Here is a 23,879-nt window from a genome sequence, read left to right on the forward strand (position 1 = left end):
ACATGTGTCGCAAGCAACCATTTGACAAATCTTACCTGGGGCGATGAGAAGAAATCCTTGGTTGATCTTAAGTAATTATTAAAAGTTACTTTGGTTCATTTATTTGTTAATCTGTGATCAAATGTTATAAACTTTGTTAGTTTGTATTCATAAATGTGGCCTTTTAGAAATTGACACTGCTGAGCGCCCCTTTGACGGTGAATAGTAGTCTGGGAGTGTACATACTTCGAGCCAACTCTTGGCGACAAACGCTATTAATCAGAGCAAGCAATGTATAAGTATACGACACGTGAAATTACGATATGTTTCTTTAGCTATCTATCCCATATGATTGTGTGTAATCAAACCCATTTGTATGCACCTATTCGTTTGTTTGTATGTATGTATGTATAGATGTAGTAGATACTAGACCTTACGAAAGTCGCTGTGCTTTTGTTGTGTCAATAAAGATCTATATTAATGATATCGTACAGTCCCTTATAATATGTAGTGTGTAATGTGATATTTCATAAAACTGGCTAAATAAATACATATGAAACATACGAGCATGGCAGTTGACGGATTGGTTGGTCATGTCTAATATTAATACGCTACCTGATACTTTACCCACACACAAAGGAAAGTATTCCACATGTGACAAAGTTGCGATGTTTGTGTTTGAAACTGATATGTTTGGACCAGTGTTGAAGCTTTCTCCTACCCTGCGACATGCGACTCTTCTGTAAACACCTGACGTCTGCTAAAGGTGAGCGACCTTTCTGCGCGCTGGCCCTGTGTCGCCCACGGTCCTAGCGACAGTCGAGCAAGTACAACACAACGGCCGAGACACCTGGTTAGCAGGCTTAATAACCAGGACAGCCAAGGTCAGAGAAGGATCTTCTAGTCTGTAAGTTATGGTGTGAACAGGAGCTTTAGTTACCCCTCTCTAAACATGTCTGTGGCTGTGGCGTGAAGATGCGTCACAGACTCCCATCTGTGTGTGTTGTACCATTCGTACGAGCTTTACGGAATACATACGATGCTCAGTATATTTAGTAAAACTCCTGAGTAAAATGAGTTCCGTACAATTTTTGTGATTCCGTAAAACTCCTATGAGTTCCTTCGAATTCGTATGAACCGAACAACCGGCCTGAGTCCGAGTTTAGAAATGCGTCTTTCCCAATCCCAGGGCACGTGTACACCGATATTACTCAGTGGGCACAAAAACTAGAAACGTTTATTTGTATATGATAGAAAAATCACATGTCAGACCCACAATGAAAGCGTTTCATAAAACTTAAACTATATCTAAGAACGAATTAGGGTCGTGTCGAATAGTTCGAAACGACTTAACATCACTCAGTGGACAACATATACTAATGACTTCATCTTGTGTAAGGCCGCTATCAAATAAATCTAATTCTGACAAGAAGACAGTCAGTTTGACACAGTCAGACCGTTGTATCAGAAGCAATAGCTGTTGCTGAAAACGTTGTTATTACTTGGTGTATGCCAACCTATTTGCGACTTGTTTGTACTTGTTTTCCGACCTAGCATGTTTAAGTTTCAACCAGTTTAAGTAACGTAAGAACAAACAATAACACAACTTCTGACAACATCAACAGTAAACCACACAGCACACAATGCGTGAACGTTTGCATTGGGGCTGTTGCGAGGGTAAAGTTTCCATCAGAAATAGGAGTGGCCTTGGTGTTCTTCATACGGCGGCACGGTGGCCTTGTGGTCAGGGTTGTTGACTCAGAACCTGGAGGTACTGATTTCTAACCCTGACGATGTTGTTCCCTTGGGAAAGGTACTTTACACCAATTTTTCCACTCGACGTAGGTGAAAATGACTACCTAGCTTCGGTTAGGTTAGGTACGTCCCTCGGATAGGAAGGCTCGTGTTTGAGGAGAGCCACACCTCGAGCACGTTAAAAAAAACACCACACAAAGATCTAGAGCAGGTCCTTCTGGTGGAAGTGGATCAAATAAATCTGTCCAGATATGCAGTTTGTTCTCTTGGTGCAGGAAGAGAAACCTGAAAAACTTGTCTCGTAGCACACCCTTTCTATATTTAGTTCAGTATCATAGAATGATAGCTTAATGTCTCTTGATCATATGTAGGTATGTTGTTCTATGGTCCAGGTGGTCCTACGTACTAGGTCACCATGGTTCTCTTTATGCAAATTGATACAAACATGCCCCGAATCGAAAATATGAGTATAACTGGTATAATACTTGTCCAAATGACATCAAAATTGGTGAAAGTCATATTTTCTAGGCCTTTAACTCTTATGGGGAGTTCAGCATGGACTAACTATAACATTAGAATAAGGCGATGTTACGGTACCTTGTACACATGATTATTACGCGTTGCAATGGCATACAAATGTAGCAACTAAGGGCCGTGGAGGTGCTAAAGTAAAGATAAGTACTAGTATTACATGCCTCGGGTGTATTAGATCCCTGACAATTAATTTCAGCGTCCGCTGTTTAACTTATGCATTGTGTCATTGCATGTTGTACTGTGTATGCTAGCTGAACAGATAGGTCAGATTGATTGGCAGTTCTAATGATGCTGCTGTTGTTTTCAGGACAGCAAGGGGGCGCTGTACTACATCGATTCAGCACACTCTGGACTGTTGTAGCGAGATGCAACCGACGGGCTACGATTGGACCTGGAATACAGTAACTTTCTTTCTGGAGACCGGAGGTACATAAAACAACATGATGAGGAAAAGTCTCCTGATGCACCATGCGCAGGTGCACCCCTACATCGCCAAAATCGACGAGGAGGGAGAGTCTTTGGACCAATCAGCGGACGCGGCCACGTCTGCTCGTTCCCAGCCTTATGTCACGAATGCACCGTCATCGAGTCGTGCCCAGGTTCAAGAAGGTAACACTAAGAAACAGCCGACTCTCACCCACGGTATGGCTCTGCAGGGGTTCAGTCGCTCCAAGAATGCTGCAAAAGAGGCTCAACAAGGACTTTCAGTACAGACTGAAAAGCCTGCAGCAGCTGAGGCGGCGTGTTTTCGGGGCTGCATGTCGTGGCTGTGGCAACAACGGCCGATAAAAATTGTTTGTTTAGTTCTGATACCATTGGCGTTGTATGCAGGGGACGTGATTCCAGACATCCTCCTAGCGGTGCAGTACTACCGTGCAAACCAACTGCAGTACTTCGGACTAACGGTAGGGTTCGTCCTCGGTCCGTCAGTGATCGTGCAGATCGTGTCTTTGGTCGTGTTGTCCCAGGAGACTGATGTCCTGAAGTCGTGTCGGTCGGTGCTGTACATTTTGCACCTGTTCCAACTGGGCGTGGTCATCAACTACGCCGCGCTGTTCCTCCGGGTGTGGCGACGGATGAAAGTGACGCACAAGCGCCACGTGGCTAAAGGCCTTGCGGTGCTACACCTGTTTGAAGCTGCCTTGGAATCCGTGCCACAGTTGTGCCTGCAGTTGTTTATCGTGCTACAAGGAGGCGCTCCTAGCGCAGTGCAGATCCTGTCCATGTCCGTGTCACTGCTCGCTTCCATCAAATCCGTGCTTGTCGCCTTCCACGTCTTCACACCCAAAGAGGAAAATCTGCGCTTCTGGAAGATCGCCGTTCGCTTCACCATCATCCTCTTCTGGAAGGTTCTGGAGGTTTGCGCACGCGTGCTTGTCATCGGGCTGTTCGCCTCTGCCCTTGGCAGTTGGTGTCTCCTGCCGTTGGGCGTACAGTGGGTTGTCATGGTGACCGTGACGCTGTGGTCGGAACCCTCCGTGCGGGACTGTATGGGCTTCCTGCTAGCCGTACTGTCCGCTGCCGTGGACACGTTCAGCGTCACTTTCTCCATGGACCACAACCGAACCTTCTGGACCAACTCTATCCTCACCCTGGCCGGAAACGTCGCCATGGCAACGGCCTGGTACATCCTGCGGACCGCGCCGCAGTGGTACGACCTTCCCGCCTTGATTTTTATATTGGCGGGTTCCGGGGTGGGGGGTGTCCTGGGGGGTGTGTTAGCTGTGGTGTACGAGCGTTTGAAGACTCCCTGGCACTCCTGCACCAAACTTCTCAGCAGGAAATAAGAATAAGACTAGCCCCTGATGCGTCGCGAAAAAATAGAGCGGTGACAGTGTGGTTCTTGTAACACTGTTGGTGAAAGGATTTGTTTAGAAAAGTCCTGTATTGGAAAAAGCCAGCGGTTGCGATGTAGATTACACACAGGAAAATGCATTTACATGTAGACACAGTATATAGCTATCAGAAATGACTTGGAAAATGTGAATGTGATGATAGCTAACGATGGCTTACCAGGGCCGAAACATATATACCTATTTGGACGGGGCCTTGGACGCCGCGCAAATTGTCAAAGTACGACTTTACTTTAGTAAAGGTGCACGAAATGTCATAGGCCTGCTGGGGCCATTAGAAACTTTTGAAAAGGTATTGGGCAAAATACCAGAAAAATGAAGAAGGGGTAGTAAAAGAAAAATAGGAAATGAACTGCATTTCCATCTCTTAAAGAAGACCGAGAAATATGCTTTTTTTTAAATAAGTTTTTACCACGAAACAGTTGTACCGAGTTGCCAGTCGTTTAATAATTGTCAGAATCGTTAAAGGAAATTAAAGGTTATGAAAACTGCTGTAACAAGTAGAGAGCCATCATTCACACGCATGCGTAAACTCTCCCAAACGTGACGGCTGCCCCTCGATCGACTGTTTTCTCTGTATTTTCCCGCCACTCTTGAGAGTAATGTACCTGCATGTTCTAGTCAATGACTATGAACAGTACTAGCGACTATTGTTGTTGTTTGCTTAAGTCTTATTACCTTAGGGCACGCTGACTTCATTTGATGGATGATATCCAAGCGCGGATCGCTTTTCGTCAGTTTCCAGAAAAAAAATTGCGACCTTTCTGTACATTGTATGAAAGCTGCAAAATAAGCAAACATATTCTCATAATTGCAAAACAATGTCATGGATACCAATGTCATGCAATCCCTCTTTTCCTGTACTTGTTTTGTCGTAAACTTACTCCTGGTACAAAATGTATTTCCAGCCCTGGGCAAAGTCTTCCAAAGTCTTCCAAGGAAACATGAAAGAACAAAAATGAAGAATTTATTGTTTGGCATGTTCTGTAAGTTCAGTCATTTAATATTTATGAAACCTTTCTGACTGCTTAGATTTCATAATAAAGGCCCATTTTGTTTCTTCGCACACTCTTATCAAGTTTGCAGTGGCCAGAGAAGTCATCCATAAAGAGAAATCAGTATGGCCTTAAGAGAATTTGCATACCATGTATCTTTGAAAATATCACATGCAGAGCGAGTTTTCCTACATAGTTTTGTACTATCTGTAAATGTGTGTTCACAGGAATAGCGTATAGGGTTCATGTCGACAATAAACTGCAAAAGCATGGTAACTGTGCCATGGCTCTGTCTTTTATCTATTACATAAAGAACCGTCGCCAATCTTAGCTGCTGGACATTAATTCTTTATTAATAACTCATATTATGAGCTAACGGAATGCGAAGAATGTGGCATTAATTTCGGGGTGATCAGATTTTGAACTTGAACCGTTCTTTACCTTGAATGACAAGTTCAAAAGCTATAATGTGAACGTGAAACATGACTCCAACTCCAACTGAAATATCATGACTGACCAACCTACGTCCAATCTGACCGAAAGGGATGCAGCAAGAAAACACAATGTTGCTGATATATCACAAAGGAATGTACATACAGATTCTAGTCAATGACTATGAGCAGTAATAGCGACTATTGCTGTTGTTTGCTTAACGGTGCACACCCCAGTTCTTCCGCGACCGGGGTCCGAGGTAGTGCACGACAAAAAAGTGACGTAAGGGTTTCGATGGGGCAGGGTTTGAGTTAACATTTCTCAAAATGTGCTTTTAACTGATATCAGATACTAACATGGCTGAAAAGCGTATGAATTGGTGTGTTTTTGATGAAAATTACGTTTCGGTCCGAGCCGTATTTCCGGATATCCATCCGCGTTGATAGTGAAATGTCCTTTGGCCCGAGATTGACCTTTGTTGCGTTCTGTGGGTGACGTTTACATGCCTCACGCCGTGGATGATTAAAGAAATTCAAGTACTAGAATTTTCTTCATAATTGGCTGGAGTATACAGTAGGTTTTCGTCTTTCTCGCAAGATTTCTAACATCATTTTTGACCTGAAAGTTAGTCTTGTAGCGAAAGGGATAGGCTTTCACACCATACACAGATGATCTACTTCGGAATAATTCCCTGGAAGAGACAGTACCTAGACTTGAGGGTGCACAGCCTCCAATTGAAACCCCAAATACACTGGGGTGTGCTCCCTTAATGGCTAGGCTATGTAGTGCTTCTGGTCTTCTACCGTAATGAGGCGGTTCCATGCATAAGAAGGATTCGGCTATGCCCTGTGACGTCACTCACCACGTCGATGGGTCCCGAGTGTGCTTAAAAAGCGCTTTTGGCGATCGGAAAGACGTCAATCGCCAAAACTTTTTCGGTGAGCCAGGGACATTGGGCAAGCCGAGTCCATCCAGCACACTTTGCGGCCAACTTTCACTTTCACAGGAGAATAGGGGGCAAGAATGTCTGGCGCCATTGGTAATGTATGGCGCCAGACATTTTGGCCCTTAAGAGCATTAAGGGCACTAAGAGGACCGAGCCTTTGCGCTCAGCGGACAAGGTCCGCACAGGCCATTGGATCGACGGCCTTAGCTCGGCCCTCTCACCCCTTCTAGCTAGCTGGCGGGCGGAGGGAAGGATTCGGCTATGCCCCGTGACGTCACTCACCACGTCGATGGGTCCCGAGTGTGCTTAAAAAGCGCTTTTGGCGATCGGAAAGACGTCAATCGCCAAAACTTTTTCGGTGAGCCAGGGACATTGGGCAAGCCGAGTCCATCCAGCACACTTTGCGGCCAACTTTCACTTTCACAGGAGAATAGGGGGCAAGAATGTCTGGCGCCATTGGTAATGTATGGCGCCAGACATTTTGGCCCTTAAGAGCATTAAGGGCACTAAGAGGACCGAGCCTTTGCGCTCAGCGGACAAGGTCCGCACAGGCCATTGGATCGACGGCCTTAGCTCGGCCCTCTCACCCCTTCTAGCTAGCTGGCGGGCGGAGGGAAGGATTCGGCTATGCCCCGTGACGTCACTCACCACGTCGATGGGTCCCGAGTGTGCTTAAAAAGCGCTTTTGGCGATCGGAAAGACGTCAATCGCCAAAACTTTTTCGGTGAGCCAGGGACATTGGGCAAGCCGAGTCCATCCAGCACACTTTGCGGCCAACTTTCACTTTCACAGGAGAATAGGGGGCAAGAATGTCTGGCGCCATTGGTAATGTATGGCGCCAGACATTTTGGCCCTTAAGAGCATTAAGGGCACTAAGAGGACCGAGCCTTTGCGCTCAGCGGACAAGGTCCGCACAGGCCATTGGATCGACGGCCTTAGCTCGGCCCTCTCACCCCTTCTAGCTAGCTGGCGGGCGGAGGGAAGGATTCGGCTATGCCCCGTGACGTCACTCACCACGTCGATGGGTCCCGAGTGTGCTTAAAAAGCGCTTTTGGCGATCGGAAAGACGTCAATCGCCAAAACTTTTTCGGTGAGCCAGGGACATTGGGCAAGCCGAGTCCATCCAGCACACTTTGCGGCCAACTTTCACTTTCACAGGAGAATAGGGGGCAAGAATGTCTGGCGCCATTGGTAATGTATGGCGCCAGACATTTTGGCCCTTAAGAGCATTAAGGGCACTAAGAGGACCGAGCCTTTGCGCTCAGCGGACAAGGTCCGCACAGGCCATTGGATCGACGGCCTTAGCTCGGCCCTCTCACCCCTTCTAGCTAGCTGGCGGGCGGAGGGAAGGATTCGGCTATGCCCCGTGACGTCACTCACCACGTCGATGGGTCCCGAGTGTGCTTAAAAAGCGCTTTTGGCGATCGGAAAGACGTCAATCGCCAAAACTTTTTCGGTGAGCCAGGGACATTGGGCAAGCCGAGTCCATCCAGCACACTTTGCGGCCAACTTTCACTTTCACAGGAGAATAGGGGGCAAGAATGTCTGGCGCCATTGGTAATGTATGGCGCCAGACATTTTGGCCCTTAAGAGCATTAAGGGCACTAAGAGGACCGAGCCTTTGCGCTCAGCGGACAAGGTCCGCACAGGCCATTGGATCGACGGCCTTAGCTCGGCCCTCTCACCCCTTCTAGCTAGCTGGCGGGCGGAGGGAAGGATTCGGCTATGCCCCGTGACGTCACTCACCACGTCGATGGGTCCCGAGTGTGCTTAAAAAGCGCTTTTGGCGATCGGAAAGACGTCAATCGCCAAAACTTTTTCGGTGAGCCAGGGACATTGGGCAAGCCGAGTCCATCCAGCACACTTTGCGGCCAACTTTCACTTTCACAGGAGAATAGGGGGCAAGAATGTCTGGCGCCATTGGTAATGTATGGCGCCAGACATTTTGGCCCTTAAGAGCATTAAGGGCACTAAGAGGACCGAGCCTTTGCGCTCAGCGGACAAGGTCCGCACAGGCCATTGGATCGACGGCCTTAGCTCGGCCCTCTCACCCCTTCTAGCTAGCTGGCGGGCGGAGGGAAGGATTCGGCTATGCCCCGTGACGTCACTCACCACGTCGATGGGTCCCGAGTGTGCTTAAAAAGCGCTTTTGGCGATGGGAAAGACGTCAATCGCCAAAACTTTTTCGGTGAGCCAGGGACATTGGGCAAGCCGAGTCCATCCAGCACACTTTGCGGCCAACTTTCACTTTCACAGGAGAATAGGGGGCAAGAATGTCTGGCGCCATTGGTAATGTATGGCGCCAGACATTTTGGCCCTTAAGAGCATTAAGGGCACTAAGAGGACCGAGCCTTTGCGCTCAGCGGACAAGGTCCGCACAGGCCATTGGATCGACGGCCTTAGCTCGGCCCTCTCACCCCTTCTAGCTAGCTGGCGGGCGGAGGGAAGGATTCGGCTATGCCCCGTGACGTCACTCACCACGTCGATGGGTCCCGAGTGTGCTTAAAAAGCGCTTTTGGCGATCGGAAAGACGTCAATCGCCAAAACTTTTTCGGTGAGCCAGGGACATTGGGCAAGCCGAGTCCATCCAGCACACTTTGCGGCCAACTTTCACTTTCACAGGAGAATAGGGGGCAAGAATGTCTGGCGCCATTGGTAATGTATGGCGCCAGACATTTTGGCCCTTAAGAGCATTAAGGGCACTAAGAGGACCGAGCCTTTGCGCTCAGCGGACAAGGTCCGCACAGGCCATTGGATCGACGGCCTTAGCTCGGCCCTCTCACCCCTTCTAGCTAGCTGGCGGGCGGAGGGAAGGATTCGGCTATGCCCCGTGACGTCACTCACCACGTCGATGGGTCCCGAGTGTGCTTAAAAAGCGCTTTTGGCGATCGGAAAGACGTCAATCGCCAAAACTTTTTCGGTGAGCCAGGGACATTGGGCAAGCCGAGTCCATCCAGCACACTTTGCGGCCAACTTTCACTTTCACAGGAGAATAGGGGGCAAGAATGTCTGGCGCCATTGGTAATGTATGGCGCCAGACATTTTGGCCCTTAAGAGCATTAAGGGCACTAAGAGGACCGAGCCTTTGCGCTCAGCGGACAAGGTCCGCACAGGCCATTGGATCGACGGCCTTAGCTCGGCCCTCTCACCCCTTCTAGCTAGCTGGCGGGCGGAGGGAAGGATTCGGCTATGCCCCGTGACGTCACTCACCACGTCGATGGGTCCCGAGTGTGCTTAAAAAGCGCTTTTGGCGATGGGAAAGACGTCAATCGCCAAAACTTTTTCGGTGAGCCAGGGACATTGGGCAAGCCGAGTCCATCCAGCACACTTTGCGGCCAACTTTCACTTTCACAGGAGAATAGGGGGCAAGAATGTCTGGCGCCATTGGTAATGTATGGCGCCAGACATTTTGGCCCTTAAGAGCATTAAGGGCACTAAGAGGACCGAGCCTTTGCGCTCAGCGGACAAGGTCCGCACAGGCCATTGGATCGACGGCCTTAGCTCGGCCCTCTCACCCCTTCTAGCTAGCTGGCGGGCGGAGGGAAGGATTCGGCTATGCCCCGTGACGTCACTCACCACGTCGATGGGTCCCGAGTGTGCTTAAAAAGCGCTTTTGGCGATCGGAAAGACGTCAATCGCCAAAACTTTTTCGGTGAGCCAGGGACATTGGGCAAGCCGAGTCCATCCAGCACACTTTGCGGCCAACTTTCACTTTCACAGGAGAATAGGGGGCAAGAATGTCTGGCGCCATTGGTAATGTATGGCGCCAGACATTTTGGCCCTTAAGAGCATTAAGGGCACTAAGAGGACCGAGCCTTTGCGCTCAGCGGACAAGGTCCGCACAGGCCATTGGATCGACGGCCTTAGCTCGGCCCTCTCACCCCTTCTAGCTAGCTGGCGGGCGGAGGGAAGGATTCGGCTATGCCCCGTGACGTCACTCACCACGTCGATGGGTCCCGAGTGTGCTTAAAAAGCGCTTTTGGCGATGGGAAAGACGTCAATCGCCAAAACTTTTTCGGTGAGCCAGGGACATTGGGCAAGCCGAGTCCATCCAGCACACTTTGCGGCCAACTTTCACTTTCACAGGAGAATAGGGGGCAAGAATGTCTGGCGCCATTGGTAATGTATGGCGCCAGACATTTTGGCCCTTAAGAGCATTAAGGGCACTAAGAGGACCGAGCCTTTGCGCTCAGCGGACAAGGTCCGCACAGGCCATTGGATCGACGGCCTTAGCTCGGCCCTCTCACCCCTTCTAGCTAGCTGGCGGGCGGAGGGAAGGATTCGGCTATGCCCCGTGACGTCACTCACCACGTCGATGGGTCCCGAGTGTGCTTAAAAAGCGCTTTTGGCGATCGGAAAGACGTCAATCGCCAAAACTTTTTCGGTGAGCCAGGGACATTGGGCAAGCCGAGTCCATCCAGCACACTTTGCGGCCAACTTTCACTTTCACAGGAGAATAGGGGGCAAGAATGTCTGGCGCCATTGGTAATGTATGGCGCCAGACATTTTGGCCCTTAAGAGCATTAAGGGCACTAAGAGGACCGAGCCTTTGCGCTCAGCGGACAAGGTCCGCACAGGCCATTGGATCGACGGCCTTAGCTCGGCCCTCTCACCCCTTCTAGCTAGCTGGCGGGCGGAGGGAAGGATTCGGCTATGCCCCGTGACGTCACTCACCACGTCGATGGGTCCCGAGTGTGCTTAAAAAGCGCTTTTGGCGATCGGAAAGACGTCAATCGCCAAAACTTTTTCGGTGAGCCAGGGACATTGGGCAAGCCGAGTCCATCCAGCACACTTTGCGGCCAACTTTCACTTTCACAGGAGAATAGGGGGCAAGAATGTCTGGCGCCATTGGTAATGTATGGCGCCAGACATTTTGGCCCTTAAGAGCATTAAGGGCACTAAGAGGACCGAGCCTTTGCGCTCAGCGGACAAGGTCCGCACAGGCCATTGGATCGACGGCCTTAGCTCGGCCCTCTCACCCCTTCTAGCTAGCTGGCGGGCGGAGGGAAGGATTCGGCTATGCCCCGTGACGTCACTCACCACGTCGATGGGTCCCGAGTGTGCTTAAAAAGCGCTTTTGGCGATCGGAAAGACGTCAATCGCCAAAACTTTTTCGGTGAGCCAGGGACATTGGGCAAGCCGAGTCCATCCAGCACACTTTGCGGCCAACTTTCACTTTCACAGGAGAATAGGGGGCAAGAATGTCTGGCGCCATTGGTAATGTATGGCGCCAGACATTTTGGCCCTTAAGAGCATTAAGGGCACTAAGAGGACCGAGCCTTTGCGCTCAGCGGACAAGGTCCGCACAGGCCATTGGATCGACGGCCTCAGCTCGGCCCTCTCACCCCTTCTAGCTAGCTGGCGGGCGGAGGGAAGGATTCGGCTATGCCCCGTGACGTCACTCACCACGTCGATGGGTCCCGAGTGTGCTTAAAAAGCGCTTTTGGCGATCGGAAAGACGTCAATCGCCAAAACTTTTTCGGTGAGCCAGGGACATTGGGCAAGCCGAGTCCATCCAGCACACTTTGCGGCCAACTTTCACTTTCACAGGAGAATAGGGGGCAAGAATGTCTGGCGCCATTGGTAATGTATGGCGCCAGACATTTTGGCCCTTAAGAGCATTAAGGGCACTAAGAGGACCGAGCCTTTGCGCTCAGCGGACAAGGTCCGCACAGGCCATTGGATCGACGGCCTTAGCTCGGCCCTCTCACCCCTTCTAGCTAGCTGGCGGGCGGAGGGAAGGATTCGGCTATGCCCCGTGACGTCACTCACCACGTCGATGGGTCCCGAGTGTGCTTAAAAAGCGCTTTTGGCGATCGGAAAGACGTCAATCGCCAAAACTTTTTCGGTGAGCCAGGGACATTGGGCAAGCCGAGTCCATCCAGCACACTTTGCGGCCAACTTTCACTTTCACAGGAGAATAGGGGGCAAGAATGTCTGGCGCCATTGGTAATGTATGGCGCCAGACATTTTGGCCCTTAAGAGCATTAAGGGCACTAAGAGGACCGAGCCTTTGCGCTCAGCGGACAAGGTCCGCACAGGCCATTGGATCGACGGCCTTAGCTCGGCCCTCTCACCCCTTCTAGCTAGCTGGCGGGCGAAGGGAAGGATTCGGCTATGCCCCGTGACGTCACTCACCACGTCGATGGGTCCCGAGTGTGCTTAAAAAGCGCTTTTGGCGATCGGAAAGACGTCAATCGCCAAAACTTTTTCGGTGAGCCAGGGACATTGGGCAAGCCGAGTCCATCCAGCACACTTTGCGGCCAACTTTCACTTTCACAGGAGAATAGGGGGCAAGAATGTCTGGCGCCATTGGTAATGTATGGCGCCAGACATTTTGGCCCTTAAGAGCATTAAGGGCACTAAGAGGACCGAGCCTTTGCGCTCAGCGGACAAGGTCCGCACAGGCCATTGGATCGACGGCCTCAGCTCGGCCCTCTCACCCCTTCTAGCTAGCTGGCGGGCGGAGGGAAGGATTCGGCTATGCCCCGTGACGTCACTCACCACGTCGATGGGTCCCGAGTGTGCTTAAAAAGCGCTTTTGGCGATCGGAAAGACGTCAATCGCCAAAACTTTTTCGGTGAGCCAGGGACATTGGGCAAGCCGAGTCCATCCAGCACACTTTGCGGCCAACTTTCACTTTCACAGGAGAATAGGGGGCAAGAATGTCTGGCGCCATTGGTAATGTATGGCGCCAGACATTTTGGCCCTTAAGAGCATTAAGGGCACTAAGAGGACCGAGCCTTTGCGCTCAGCGGACAAGGTCCGCACAGGCCATTGGATCGACGGCCTTAGCTCGGCCCTCTCACCCCTTCTAGCTAGCTGGCGGGCGGAGGGAAGGATTCGGCTATGCCCCGTGACGTCACTCACCACGTCGATGGGTCCCGAGTGTGCTTAAAAAGCGCTTTTGGCGATCGGAAAGACGTCAATCGCCAAAACTTTTTCGGTGAGCCAGGGACATTGGGCAAGCCGAGTCCATCCAGCACACTTTGCGGCCAACTTTCACTTTCACAGGAGAATAGGGGGCAAGAATGTCTGGCGCCATTGGTAATGTATGGCGCCAGACATTTTGGCCCTTAAGAGCATTAAGGGCACTAAGAGGACCGAGCCTTTGCGCTCAGCGGACAAGGTCCGCACAGGCCATTGGATCGACGGCCTTAGCTCGGCCCTCTCACCCCTTCTAGCTAGCTGGCGGGCGGAGGGAAGGATTCGGCTATGCCCCGTGACGTCACTCACCACGTCGATGGGTCCCGAGTGTGCTTAAAAAGCGCTTTTGGCGATGGGAAAGACGTCAATCGCCAAAACTTTTTCGGTGAGCCAGGGACATTGGGCAAGCCGAGTCCATCCAGCACACTTTGCGGCCAACTTTCACTTTCACAGGAGAATAGGGGGCAAGAATGTCTGGCGCCATTGGTAATGTATGGCGCCAGACATTTTGGCCCTTAAGAGCATTAAGGGCACTAAGAGGACCGAGCCTTTGCGCTCAGCGGACAAGGTCCGCACAGGCCATTGGATCGACGGCCTTAGCTCGGCCCTCTCACCCCTTCTAGCTAGCTGGCGGGCGGAGGGAAGGATTCGGCTATGCCCCGTGACGTCACTCACCACGTCGATGGGTCCCGAGTGTGCTTAAAAAGCGCTTTTGGCGATCGGAAAGACGTCAATCGCCAAAACTTTTTCGGTGAGCCAGGGACATTGGGCAAGCCGAGTCCATCCAGCACACTTTGCGGCCAACTTTCACTTTCACAGGAGAATAGGGGGCAAGAATGTCTGGCGCCATTGGTAATGTATGGCGCCAGACATTTTGGCCCTTAAGAGCATTAAGGGCACTAAGAGGACCGAGCCTTTGCGCTCAGCGGACAAGGTCCGCACAGGCCATTGGATCGACGGCCTTAGCTCGGCCCTCTCACCCCTTCTAGCTAGCTGGCGGGCGGAGGGAAGGATTCGGCTATGCCCCGTGACGTCACTCACCACGTCGATGGGTCCCGAGTGTGCTTAAAAAGCGCTTTTGGCGATCGGAAAGACGTCAATCGCCAAAACTTTTTCGGTGAGCCAGGGACATTGGGAAAGCCGAGTCCATCCAGCACACTTTGCAGCCAACTTTCACTTTCACAGGAGAATAGGGGGCAAGAATGTCTGGCGCCAGTGGTAATGTATGGCGCCAGACATTTTGGCCCTTAAGAGCATTAAGGGCACTAAGAGGACCGAGCCTTTGCGCTCAGCGGACAAGGTCCGCACAGGCCATTGGATCGACGGCCTTAGCTTGGCCCTCTCACCCCTTCTAGCTAGCTGGCGGGCGGAGGGAAGGATTCGGCTATGCCCCGTGACGTCACTCACCACGTCGATGGGTCCCGAGTGTGCTTAAAAAGCGCTTTTGGCGATCGGAAAGACGTCAATCGCCAAAACTTTTTCGGTGAGCCAGGGACATTGGGCAAGCCGAGTCCATCCAGCACACTTTGCGGCCAACTTTCACTTTCACAGGAGAATAGGGGGCAAGAATGTCTGGCGCCAGTGGTAATGTATGGCGCCAGACATTTTGGCCCTTAAGAGCATTAAGGGCACTAAGAGGACCGAGCCTTTGCGCTCAGCGGACAAGGTCCGCACAGACCTTGTCTCCTGCCTGCTTTTAGCAAAGTAATGGAGAAAGTTGTTAGTTCTCAAATATCGGACTATTTCCAAGGGAACGCCCTGATGACACCTTACCAGCACGCCTACAGAAAGCATCACTCCACTGGGACTGCACTCTTGCAACTAGTTGATGACTGGTATTGTAAAATCGACCAGGGGAACATCGTCGGGGTCATCTTTCTGGATTTCTTCGCTGCTTTTGACTTGGTGGACCACAGCCATTTGTTACAAAAACTGACATGCTACGGGTTCTCAGATACAGCGGTTGGTTGGATGGGCAGTTACTTGGCAGGGAGAAAACAGTGTGTACACTTCAACGGCACGAATTCAACCTTCAGGGAGATACATTGTGGCGTTCCCCAAGGGAGTTGCCTTGGTCCTTTGTTGTTTACGATCTTTACCAACGACTTGCCACTTACCGTGACGGAGACCACCCCCGCCATGTACGCAGACGATACATCAGCATATGCGTGTGCGCCATCAGTTGATACAGTTACGGTTAAGTTACAGACAGATATGAATAACATATGTGAATGGGTGCGTTTGAACAAACTCTTCTTGAATGCAAAAAAGACCAAGTGTATGTTGATTGGGAGTAAACCAAAAATGTCAAAGAAACCTGAACTCACCTTATCTGCTGACGGGAGCCCAATACAGCAGGTAACAGCTATGAAGCTACTTGGGAGTACATTGGATCAATGTCTTACATGGGACCTCCACATAAAAGAAACGACGAAGAAAATGGCTCGATCCTTGGGTGCCATCAGAAGAAGTGCGGCATATTTGGACCAGTCGTTGTTGAAATTGTTGACGGAAACACTCACCTTGACACACTTGGACTACTGCACAGCGGTTAGGACTTCTACCACACAAAAAAACATCAATGCTCTACAAGTAATGCAGAATAAGGCGGCAAAACTTATTCTGGGATCTTACCGAATATCAGTCAGGGAAATGAACTGTGCGTTATCATGGCAGACTGTGACCGAGAGACTTTTCACCAACAACATGTGCAGTTTCCATTAGATACTCTTCTTCAAACAACCATCCACTCTCCACAGTAAACTACACCTCGTATCCGACCAACATACTTACAGCACAAGATCTTCAAAAAGGAACGATTTCAAACTGCCAAAACCTAAAACAACATCTGCAACAAAGTCTTTTCTCTACCGGTGCTCAAAATCATACAACGCTCTTCCATATCATATCAGAACATCTGTACCATCCACATTCAAAATACACATCAAAGACAGAGTAAAAATGGACACAAACATTATGATCTGGTAGCAATTTAAAATTTGAAATTGATGTAAATATGTACATATCATGTAATGTTATGTTATGTGTATGTGTTCCAATGTAATCTGTATGTTCAACATGATGTGACTCCAGGAAGAGTAGTGTAGTACACTCGTGTACTCACTAATGGAGTCCTTTTACCAATAAACAATAAACAATAAACCATTGGATCGACGGCCTTAGCTCGGCAATCTCTCACCCCTTCTAGCTAGCTGGCGGGCGGAGGGAAGGATTCGGCTACGCCCCGTGACGTCACTCACCACGTCGATGGGTCCCGAGTGTGCTTAAAAAGCGCTTTTGGCGATCGGAAAGACGTCAATCGCCAAAACTTTTTCGGTGAGCCAGGGACATTGGGCAAGCCGAGTCCATCCAGCACACTTTGCGGCCAACTTTCACTTTCACAGGAGAATAGGGGGCAAGAATGTCTGGCGCCATTGGTAATGTATGGCGCCAGACATTTTGGCCCTTAAGAGCATTAAGGGCACTAAGAGGACCGAGCCTTTGCGCTCAGCGGACAAGGTCCGCACAGACCATTGGATCGACGGCCTTAGCTCGGCCCTCTCACCCCTTCTAGCTAGCTGGCGGGTGGAGGGAAGGATTCGGCTACACCCCGTGACGTCACTCACCACGTCGAGGGGTCCCGAGTGTGCTTAAAAAGCGCTTTTTGCGATGGGAAAGACGTCAATCACCAAAACTTTTTCGGTGAGCCAGGGACATTGGGCAAGCCGAGTCCATCCAGCACACTTTGCGGCCAACTTTCACTTTCACAGGAGAATAGGGGGCAAGAATGTCTGGCGCCATTGGTAATGTATGGCGCCAGACATTTTGGCCCTTAAGAGCATTAAGGGCACTAAGAGGACCGAGCCTTTGCGCTCAGCGGACAAGGTCCGCACAGGCCATTGGATCGACGGCCTTAGCTCGGCCCTCTCACCCCTTCTAGCTAGCTGGCGGGCGGAGGGAAGGATTCGGCTATGCCCCGTGACGTCACTCACCACGTCGATGGGTCCCGAGTGTGCTTAAAAAGCGCTTTTGGCGATGGGAAAGACGTCAATCGCCAAAACTTTTTCGGTGAGCCAGGGATATTGGGCAAGCCGAGTCCATCCAGCACACTTTGCGGCCAACTTTCACTTTCACAGGCGAATAGGGAGCAAGAATGTCTGGCGCCATTGGTAATGTATGGCGCCAGACATTTTGGCCCTTAAGAGCATTAAGGGCACTAAGAGGACCGAGCCTTTGCGCTCAGCGGACAAGGTCCGCACAGACCATTGGATCGACGGCCTTAGCTCGGCCCTCTCACCCCTTCTAGCTAGCTGGCGGGCGGAGGGAAGGATTCGGCTACGCCCCGTGACGTCACTCAACACGTCGAGGGGTCCCGAGTGTGCTTAAAAAGCGCTTTTGGCGATCGGAAAGACGTCAATCGCCAAAACTTTTTATGTGAGCCAGGGACATTGGGCAAGCCGAGTCCATCCAGCACACTTTGCGGCCAACTTTCACTTTCACAGGAGAATAGGGGGCAAGAATGTCTGGCGCCATTGGTAATGTATGGCGCCAGACATTTTGGCCCTTAAGAGCATTAAGGGCACTAAGAGGACCGAGCCTTTGCGCTCAGCGGACAAGGTCAGCACAGGCCATTGGATCGACGGCCTTAGCTCGGCCCTCTCACCCCCTCTAGCTAGCTGGCGGGCGGAGGGAAGGATTCGGCTATGCCCCGTGACGTCACTCACCACGTCGATGGGTCCCGAGTGTGCTTAAAAAGCGCTTTTGGCGATCGGAAAGACGTCAATCGCCAAAACTTTTTCGGTGAGCCAGGGACATTGGGCAAGCCGAGTCCATCCAGCACACTTTGCGGCCAACTTTCACTTTCACAGGAGAATAGGGGGCAAGAATGTCTGGCGCCAGTGGTAATGTATGGCGCCAGACATTTTGGCCCTTAAGAGCATTAAGGGCACTAAGAGGACCGAGCCTTTGCGCTCAGCGGACAAGGTCCGCACAGACCTTGTCTCCTGCCTGCTTTTAGCAAAGTAATGGAGAAAGTTGTTAGTTCTCAAATATCGGACTATTTCCAAGGGAACGCCCTGATGACACCTTACCAGCACGCCTACAGAAAGCATCACTCCACTGGGACTGCACTCTTGCAACTAGTTGATGACTGGTATTGTAAAATCGACCAGGGGAACATCGTCGGGGTCATCTTTCTGGATTTCTTCGCTGCTTTTGACTTGGTGGACCACAGCCATTTGTTACAAAAACTGACATGCTACGGGTTCTCAGATACAGCGGTTGGTTGGATGGGCAGTTACTTGGCAGGGAGAAAACAGTGTGTACACTTCAACGGCACGAATTCAACCTTCAGGGAGATACATTGTGGCGTTCCCCAAGGGAGTTGCCTTGGTCCTTTGTTGTTTACGATCTTTACCAACGACTTGCCACTTACCGTGACGGAGACCACCCCCGCCATGTACGCAGACGATACATCAGCATATGCGTGTGCGCCATCAGTTGATACAGTTACGGTTAAGTTACAGACAGATATGAATAACATATGTGAATGGGTGCGTTTGAACAAACTCTTCTTGAATGCAAAAAAGACCAAGTGTATGTTGATTGGGAGTAAACCAAAAATGTCAAAGAAACCTGAACTCACCTTATCTGCTGACGGGAGCCCAATACAGCAGGTAACAGCTATGAAGCTACTTGGGAGTACATTGGATCAATGTCTTACATGGGACCTCCACATAAAAGAAACGACGAAGAAAATGGCTCGATCCTTGGGTGCCATCAGAAGAAGTGCGGCATATTTGGACCAGTCGTTGTTGAAATTGTTGACGGAAACACTCACCTTGACACACTTGGACTACTGCACAGCGGTTAGGACTTCTACCACACAAAAAAACATCAATGCTCTACAAGTAATGCAGAATAAGGCGGCAAAACTTATTCTGGGATCTTACCGAATATCAGTCAGGGAAATGAACTGTGCGTTATCATGGCAGACTGTGACCGAGAGACTTTTCACCAACAACATGTGCAGTTTCCATTAGATACTCTTCTTCAAACAACCATCCACTCTCCACAGTAAACTACACCTCGTATCCGACCAACATACTTACAGCACAAGATCTTCAAAAAGGAACGATTTCAAACTGCCAAAACCTAAAACAACATCTGCAACAAAGTCTTTTCTCTACCGGTGCTCAAAATCATACAACGCTCTTCCATATCATATCAGAACATCTGTACCATCCACATTCAAAATACACATCAAAGACAGAGTAAAAATGGACACAAACATTATGATCTGGTAGCAATTTAAAATTTGAAATTGATGTAAATATGTACATATCATGTAATGTTATGTTATGTGTATGTGTTCCAATGTAATCTGTATGTTCAACATGATGTGACTCCAGGAAGAGTAGTGTAGTACACTCGTGTACTCACTAATGGAGTCCTTTTACCAATAAACAATAAACAATAAACCATTGGATCGACGGCCTTAGCTCGGCAATCTCTCACCCCTTCTAGCTAGCTGGCGGGCGGAGGGAAGGATTCGGCTACGCCCCGTGACGTCACTCACCACGTCGATGGGTCCCGAGTGTGCTTAAAAAGCGCTTTTGGCGATCGGAAAGACGTCAATCGCCAAAACTTTTTCGGTGAGCCAGGGACATTGGGCAAGCCGAGTCCATCCAGCACACTTTGCGGCCAACTTTCACTTTCACAGGAGAATAGGGGGCAAGAATGTCTGGCGCCATTGGTAATGTATGGCGCCAGACATTTTGGCCCTTAAGAGCATTAAGGGCACTAAGAGGACCGAGCCTTTGCGCTCAGCGGACAAGGTCCGCACAGACCATTGGATCGACGGCCTTAGCTCGGCCCTCTCACCCCTTCTAGCTAGCTGGCGGGTGGAGGGAAGGATTCGGCTACACCCCGTGACGTCACTCACCACGTCGAGGGGTCCCGAGTGTGCTTAAAAAGCGCTTTTTGCGATGGGAAAGACGTCAATCACCAAAACTTTTTCGGTGAGCCAGGGACATTGGGCAAGCCGAGTCCATCCAGCACACTTTGCGGCCAACTTTCACTTTCACAGGAGAATAGGGGGCAAGAATGTCTGGCGCCATTGGTAATGTATGGCGCCAGACATTTTGGCCCTTAAGAGCATTAAGGGCACTAAGAGGACCGAGCCTTTGCGCTCAGCGGACAAGGTCCGCACAGGCCATTGGATCGACGGCCTTAGCTCGGCCCTCTCACCCCTTCTAGCTAGCTGGCGGGCGGAGGGAAGGATTCGGCTATGCCCCGTGACGTCACTCACCACGTCGATGGGTCCCGAGTGTGCTTAAAAAGCGCTTTTGGCGATGGGAAAGACGTCAATCGCCAAAACTTTTTCGGTGAGCCAGGGATATTGGGCAAGCCGAGTCCATCCAGCACACTTTGCGGCCAACTTTCACTTTCACAGGCGAATAGGGAGCAAGAATGTCTGGCGCCATTGGTAATGTATGGCGCCAGACATTTTGGCCCTTAAGAGCATTAAGGGCACTAAGAGGACCGAGCCTTTGCGCTCAGCGGACAAGGTCCGCACAGACCATTGGATCGACGGCCTTAGCTCGGCCCTCTCACCCCTTCTAGCTAGCTGGCGGGCGGAGGGAAGGATTCGGCTACGCCCCGTGACGTCACTCAACACGTCGAGGGGTCCCGAGTGTGCTTAAAAAGCGCTTTTGGCGATCGGAAAGACGTCAATCGCCAAAACTTTTTCGGTGAGCCAGGGACATTGGGCAAGCCGAGTCCATCCAGCACACTTTGCGGCCAACTTTCACTTTCACAGGAGAATAGGGGGCAAGAATGTCTGGCGCCATTGGTAATGTATGGCGCCAGACATTTTGGCCCTTAAGAGCATTAAGGGCACTAAGAGGACCGAGCCTTTGCGCTCAGCGGACAAGGTCAGCACAGGCCATTGGATCGACGGCCTTAGCTCGGCCCTCTCACCCCCTCTAGCTAGCTGGCGGGCGGAGGGAAGGATTCGGCTATGCCCCGTGACGTCACTCACCACGTCGAAGGGTCCCGAGTGTGCTAAAAAAGCGCTTTTGGCGATCGGAAAGACGTCAATCGCCAAAACTTTTTTGGTGAGCCAGGGACATTGGGCAAGCCGAGTCCATCCAGCACACTTTGCGGCCAACTTTCACTTTCACAGGAGAATAGGGGGCAAGAATGTCTGGCGCCATTGGTAATGTATGGCGCCAGACATTTTGGCCCTTAAGAGCATTAAGGGCACTAAGAGGACCGAGCCTTTGCGCTCAGCGGACAAGGTCCGCACAGACCATTGGATCGACGGCCTTAGCTCGGCCCTCTCACCCCTTCTAGCTAGCTGGCGGGTGGAGGGAAGGATTCGGCTACACCCCGTGACGTCACTCACCACGTCGAGGGGTCCCGAGTGTGCTTAAAAAGCGCTTTTTGCGATGGGAAAGACGTCAATCACCAAAACTTTTTCGGTGAGCCAGGGACATTGGGCAAGCCGAGTCCATCCAGCACACTTTGCGGCCAACTTTCACTTTCACAGGAGAATAGGGGGCAAGAATGTCTGGCGCCATTGGTAATGTATGGCGCCAGACATTTTGGCCCTTAAGAGCATTAAGGGCACTAAGAGGACCGAGCCTTTGCGCTCAGCGGACAAGGTCCGCACAGGCCATTGGATCGACGGCCTTAGCTCGGCCCTCTCACCCCTTCTAGCTAGCTGGCGGGCGGAGGGAAGGATTCGGCTATGCCCCGTGACGTCACTCACCACGTCGATGGGTCCCGAGTGTGCTTAAAAAGCGCTTTTGGCGATGGGAAAGACGTCAATCGCCAAAACTTTTTCGGTGAGCCAGGGATATTGGGCAAGCCGAGTCCATCCAGCACACTTTGCGGCCAACTTTCACTTTCACAGGCGAATAGGGAGCAAGAATGTCTGGCGCCATTGGTAATGTATGGCGCCAGACATTTTGGCCCTTAAGAGCATTAAGGGCACTAAGAGGACCGAGCCTTTGCGCTCAGCGGACAAGGTCCGCACAGACCATTGGATCGACGGCCTTAGCTCGGCCCTCTCACCCCTTCTAGCTAGCTGGCGGGCGGAGGGAAGGATTCGGCTACGCCCCGTGACGTCACTCAACACGTCGAGGGGTCCCGAGTGTGCTTAAAAAGCGCTTTTGGCGATCGGAAAGACGTCAATCGCCAAAACTTTTTCGGTGAGCCAGGGACATTGGGCAAGCCGAGTCCATCCAGCACACTTTGCGGCCAACTTTCACTTTCACAGGAGAATAGGGGGCAAGAATGTCTGGCGCCATTGGTAATGTATGGCGCCAGACATTTTGGCCCTTAAGAGCATTAAGGGCACTAAGAGGACCGAGCCTTTGCGCTCAGCGGACAAGGTCAGCACAGGCCATTGGATCGACGGCCTTAGCTCGGCCCTCTCACCCCCTCTAGCTAGCTGGCGGGCGGAGGGAAGGATTCGGCTATGCCCCGTGACGTCACTCACCACGTCGAAGGGTCCCGAGTGTGCTAAAAAAGCGCTTTTGGCGATCGGAAAGACGTCAATCGCCAAAACTTTTTTGGTGAGCCAGGGACATTGGGCAAGCCGAGTCCATCCAGCACACTTTGCGGCCAACTTTCACTTTCACAGGAGAATAGGGGGCAAGAATGTCTGGCGCCATTGGTAATGTATGGCGCCAGACATTTTGGCCCTTAAGAGCATTAAGGGCACTAAGAGGACCGAGCCTTTGCGCTCAGCGGACAAGGTCCGCACAGACCATTGGATCGACGGCCTTAGCTCGGCCCTCTCACCCCTTCTAGCTAGCTGGCGGGCGGAGGGAAGGATTCGGCTATGCCCCGTGACGTCACTCACCACGTCGAGGGGTCCCGAGTGTGCTTAAAAAGCGCTTTTTGCGATGGGAAAGACGTCAATCGCCAAAACTTTTTCGGTGAGCCAGGGACATTGGGCAAGCCGAGTCCATCCAGCACACTTTGCGGCCAACTTTCACTTTCACAGGAGAATAGGGGGCAAGAATGTCTGGCGCCATTGGTAATGTATGGCGCCAGACATTTTGGCCCTTAAGAGCATTAAGGGCACTAAGAGGACCGAGCCTTTGCGCTCAGCGGACAAGGTCCGCACAGACCATTGGATCGACGGCCTTAGCTCGGCCCTCTCACCCCTTCTAGCTAGCTGGCGGGCGGAGGGAAGGATTCGGTTACGCCCCGTGACGTCACTCACCACGTCGAGGGGTCCCGAGTGTGCTTAAAAAGCGCTTTTTGCGATCGGAAAGACGTCAATCGCCAAAACTTTTTCGGTGAGCCAGGGACATTGGGCAAGCCGAGTCCATCCAGCACACTTTGCGGCCAACTTTCACTTTCACAGGAGAATAGGGGGCAAGAATGTCTGGCGCCATTGGTAATGTATGGCGCCAGACATTTTGGCCCTTAAGAGCATTAAGG

The 23,879-nt window shown here is 51.1% G+C and overlaps 1 protein-coding gene across 2 annotated transcripts; it reads left to right on the forward strand.

The window, feature by feature from the left end:
- The first annotated feature begins 727 nt into the window (after positions 1-727).
- Positions 728-5,446, forward strand: LOC136420877 (XK-related protein 9-like). 2 transcript variants are annotated; one of them, XM_066407997.1, is made up of 2 exons: positions 728-886; positions 2,576-5,446. In XM_066407997.1, the coding sequence occupies exon 2, from the start codon at positions 2,709-2,711 to the stop codon at positions 4,053-4,055; it is 1,347 nt and encodes a 448-aa protein (XP_066264094.1). In that variant the 5' UTR covers positions 728-886; positions 2,576-2,708; the 3' UTR covers positions 4,056-5,446. The 2 variants fall into 2 exon arrangements, with proteins under 2 accessions (XP_066264094.1, XP_066264099.1); XM_066408002.1 differs by having other exon boundaries at positions 728-863.
- The last annotated feature ends 18,433 nt before the right edge of the window (positions 5,447-23,879 follow it).

This window comes from Branchiostoma lanceolatum, chromosome 1 (assembly GCF_035083965.1).
Source record: "Branchiostoma lanceolatum isolate klBraLanc5 chromosome 1, klBraLanc5.hap2, whole genome shotgun sequence".
In the NCBI taxonomy this organism is placed as follows: Eukaryota; Metazoa; Chordata; class Leptocardii; order Amphioxiformes; family Branchiostomatidae; genus Branchiostoma; species Branchiostoma lanceolatum.

What these genes read in the sequence shown, in the direction of transcription:
- LOC136420877 (XM_066407997.1), top strand. Translation starts at nt 2,709, where the DNA reads ATGATGAGGAAAAGTCTCCTGATGCACCATGCGCAGGTGCACCCCTAC.